The 3,463-nt window shown below is 60.7% G+C and overlaps 1 protein-coding gene across 1 annotated transcript in view; it reads left to right on the top strand.

Annotated features, from left to right (window-relative positions):
* CCDC86 (coiled-coil domain containing 86) overlaps positions 1-3,457 on the top strand; it is a 7,632-nt gene extending 4,175 nt beyond the window's left edge. Inside the window, exons 2-4 of the mRNA XM_013007807.2 lie at positions 1,398-1,527; positions 2,936-3,010; positions 3,118-3,457. Coding sequence (XP_012863261.1) covers positions 1,398-1,527; positions 2,936-3,010; positions 3,118-3,252 — 340 coding nt within the window. The 3' untranslated portion in view covers positions 3,253-3,457. The remainder of the gene's footprint in view (positions 1-1,397; positions 1,528-2,935; positions 3,011-3,117) is intronic.
* Positions 3,458-3,463: the final 6 nt, after the last annotated feature.

Raw genomic sequence — 3,463 nt, 5'->3', positions numbered from 1 at the left:
GGTGGGGGGGGGGAGCCAGCACAGGGCAGGCAGACCTGGGGCCAAGGATGGGCGCCATGGGTGCTTCCTCCAGCCTGCCTCCCAAGCCTGGAGCATGGAAGGAACAAGGTGACCTGGAAGAAGAATGTGGACCCTTACCAGCAGTTGGAGGCTAGGGCCGGCCCAGCAGACTGGCTCGGGCAATGACTTGTGTAGTTGTAGTAGCTGACTTCAAGGTGGTTCCTACTCCCAGTTAACCAGTCTGCCACCAAAGGAACCCTGGCCCCACCCTCACAGGGTGTGTGTGGCCATCTTGCTGCCAGTCTGTCCCGTCCCAGGTCTGCCTCTATCACTGTCCCTTCCCAGGGGGCAGGCTCTCCTGCTAACCTGTCTAGAGAACGGGAGACAAAGCCTTGCCGTCCTCGCCTCTCAGGAACTTTCTGAGAGAGTTGTTTGTTCCTCTGGCCATCCAAGTGATTTCAGTGTTCTTTTCCAACACCCTCATTCAAAGGCGACAACGCTTGCATCTCCCTTATTCATCGGCCAGCTGGCACCTATGGGGGGTGGTTCCAGACCCCCTGGCCGGAGTCTGACGGGCTGGTCCTCTGAGTGACGTGTTTGCTCGTCCACACTTTAAAGAGGTTGACGAGCCCAGTATAATAATATGTTGTTTGCCTTCTTGGGTGCTGCTTCGATGCCTGTTTGTGGACCCGAGTCAAAGTAACTCCCCCACCTCCACTTCTGGGTACCCGGGTTTGTCTTCCCTGTCTTGCCCGGGGTATGAGGATGCCACAGAAGGCATGTCCTTTTACTGGGAAAGTACGTGTGGATCCGGAGGAGGCCTTTGGGGCGTTCTGCATCTTAGAGAAGCAATCCGATTCTTCTGTGACTGCATGCTTCTGTCATACTTAAGGAAATCAGGACCTCCACCCCTCAACCCTCAACCCTCCACCCCATACCCCTCATGCTTGCTCCATCCTCACATCTCAGTCCTCGCAGAGCATCTAACCTTTTCTGCTGCCTTTGTAGGGAGTGAGCGCCCCATATCCAGAGGCATTCACACACACACGGGACCGGTGGCATTCAGAGAAGGGGCAGAGTTGTGTGGGAGAGGCTGTGGGTATGGGCTCAGGCGGGTTCAAGTCCTGACCGCTGTCTGGAAGGAGGTGACCTTGGGCCAGGCACGTAGCGGTGGTGTGCCCCTCTACATTGACAAAGACGGGAGCACCCACCTCAGGCACAGAAGCAGCTGGGAACCCTAGCCAGCAGGGTCTCCCCTTCAAGCCCAGAGACTGTGGCCCCCTTAGGATCAGGGTCGACTGCCCAGTAAGTTGGGGAGGGGGTTCTGACTAAGTCCAGAGCTAAGAGGAGCAGGTGGACCCTCAGACTCATAATGAGCCCCCTCTGCCCCACCCCAGGTTCTCCCAGATGGTGCAGGACAAGCCCCTGCGCACGTCCTGGCAGCGGAAGATGAAGGAGCGGCAGGAGAGGAAGCTGACCAAGGACTTTGCCCGGCACCTGGAGGAGGAGAAGGAGAAGCGGCGGCAGGTCAGGGGCCGCTTCCAGGGAGTCAGCTGTGAAGGCCTGGGGGCAAGGGGGGCCCAGAGATGTGGCAAGAGACAGTCTCAAGAGGAGGGCCCACAGGATGCCAGGCAGTGGTGCAGTCAGAGCCTGGGGGTGGGAAGCTCAGGGAGCAGGGACCTGGAGGAGGTCTAGGGGCGGGGCTGGGCGAGACCCCCAGGGGCTTCCATCCTTCTGCCTCGGCAGCAGAGCAGAGTGCCCAGCGAAATTCCTCCCCCCGCCCCTACCAAACCCCCCAGGCATCCACAGCCTGGCTCCCCTGAGCCAGGGCCACCTTCGGAGCAAGAGGCCGCGGTGATGGTGGACAGTGTCTCAGCCCCAACCCCTGAAATAGTAGGCAGCCAGGATCTCAGCTAGTGATGGGAGGTGACCCGCAGTCAGACGCCTCCTCCTCAATCTCACCACTGTCACTTGGTTCCTTGCCACAAGTCACCAAGTCTCCTGCTTGATCTGTGGCCAGGGCCCCCTGGGCAGGAGCGTCCTTGTTTTAAGGCTTTATCTCACTTCCTATGTGGCCTTGCTCACTCTTGAGCAAGATAGAGCTTTCTCACCATCCCTCGCAGAGGGCCCTGCCCACCCAGCTCTCACTTCTCCTTCCCCCGAGGGCCAGGCCACCCTCCTGCCCTGCACCACCAAGCCCAAGAGAGGCCCAACCCGGCCCCTACTCCCTCCAGCCAGGGGCCAGCAGCCCACACAGGCAGCCAGCACTGGCCTCCCACTCCATCTTGACCCCTTCTCTAAGAGTGCCCAGTGAGCCAGCAAAGGGCCCCGTGCAAAGACCAGGGTGCTTGGAAAAGTTTGTGGGATAAGAGAGTTAAAATATAAGGGACCTTTCCCGCAGACATTTTGAAACTCCCTCCTAATAACTCATTTATTCCCAGACCAGTCCTACCGAGTCCTGGGACTCGGGGGGAGGGATGTTCAGAGAGAGTCTAGTGTTTGGCTGAGGAAGTAACCGAGGCAGGGTTGGAACTCAGGTCAGCTCTCTCCAGAGCCCCTTCTCCGCAGCCCCAGCCCCTCCCCCCGGGGCCTGCATTCCAAGGAGCAGTCTTCGGGAGAGGAGACTCCCAAGTAGACAACTGGGAGGCAGGATGGAGGGGGGCGGAGAGGTGATGAAGAGAGGTGTGCCAGGGACCCCGGTCTGGGGGCAGTGGGTCCCCACCCCCCATTTCGTAGCTCACCCACTCCTGTCCTCAGCTGCCTGTCCACCTTCTAGGTGGGGCCCACCCCCCAAGTGGGCACTGACAATTCCACCTGGTGAACCAGAGCACTAGCCCTCCCCAGAGGTCTTGGACGCCCCCTCTCTGTCTGGGTACTCCCTATCCTTGCTCTCCTGGGGCTCCTGGCTCAGCCCTCCTGCCTATGTCCTGCTCAGGAGAAGAAGCAGCGCCGTGCCGAGAACCTGAGGCGGCGCCTGGAGAACGAGCGGAAGGCGGAGGTGGTCCAAGTGGTGAGTGTTGTGCCCCCCCCCCCTTGTGCTGCACCCCCAGGCTCTGCAGTGCGGGGCTCTCCCCTTCCCGGCACTAACGGCCCTCTTCTCACTCCCCTGTCCCCCAGATCCGAAACCCGGCCAAGCTCAAGCGGGCAAAGAAGAAGCAACTCCGAACCATTGCGAAGCGGGACACACTGGCCCTGCTGCAGAAGCAACCACCCCAGCGGCCAGGGCCCAGAGCTGACCTCGGGATGGCCTGAGATCCGCCATGGGCAGCCACCCTGAGGCCACCGGCATGGCACCCTGTGATTCCAGAACAGCAGCCGAACCCGCCATGGGGCACCTGTGCCCTTCCAGCCAGCGGGCATGTCTTTGGGGAGGGCAACCCAGAGGGGGTCTGGTAGAGGGAAGGTTCAGACCCGCACCCCTCCCCCGTGACCCCACCACCACCATCCTGGCCCTTCTCCAAGT

This window comes from Echinops telfairi, unplaced genomic scaffold (assembly GCF_000313985.2).
Source record: "Echinops telfairi isolate 266 unplaced genomic scaffold, ASM31398v2 ScPeMD7_7416;HRSCAF=8454, whole genome shotgun sequence".
NCBI classification, from domain to species: Eukaryota; Metazoa; Chordata; class Mammalia; order Afrosoricida; family Tenrecidae; genus Echinops; species Echinops telfairi.
The sequence above is the reverse complement of the archived record's forward strand: the minus strand, read 5'-3'. Positions and strand labels throughout refer to the sequence as shown.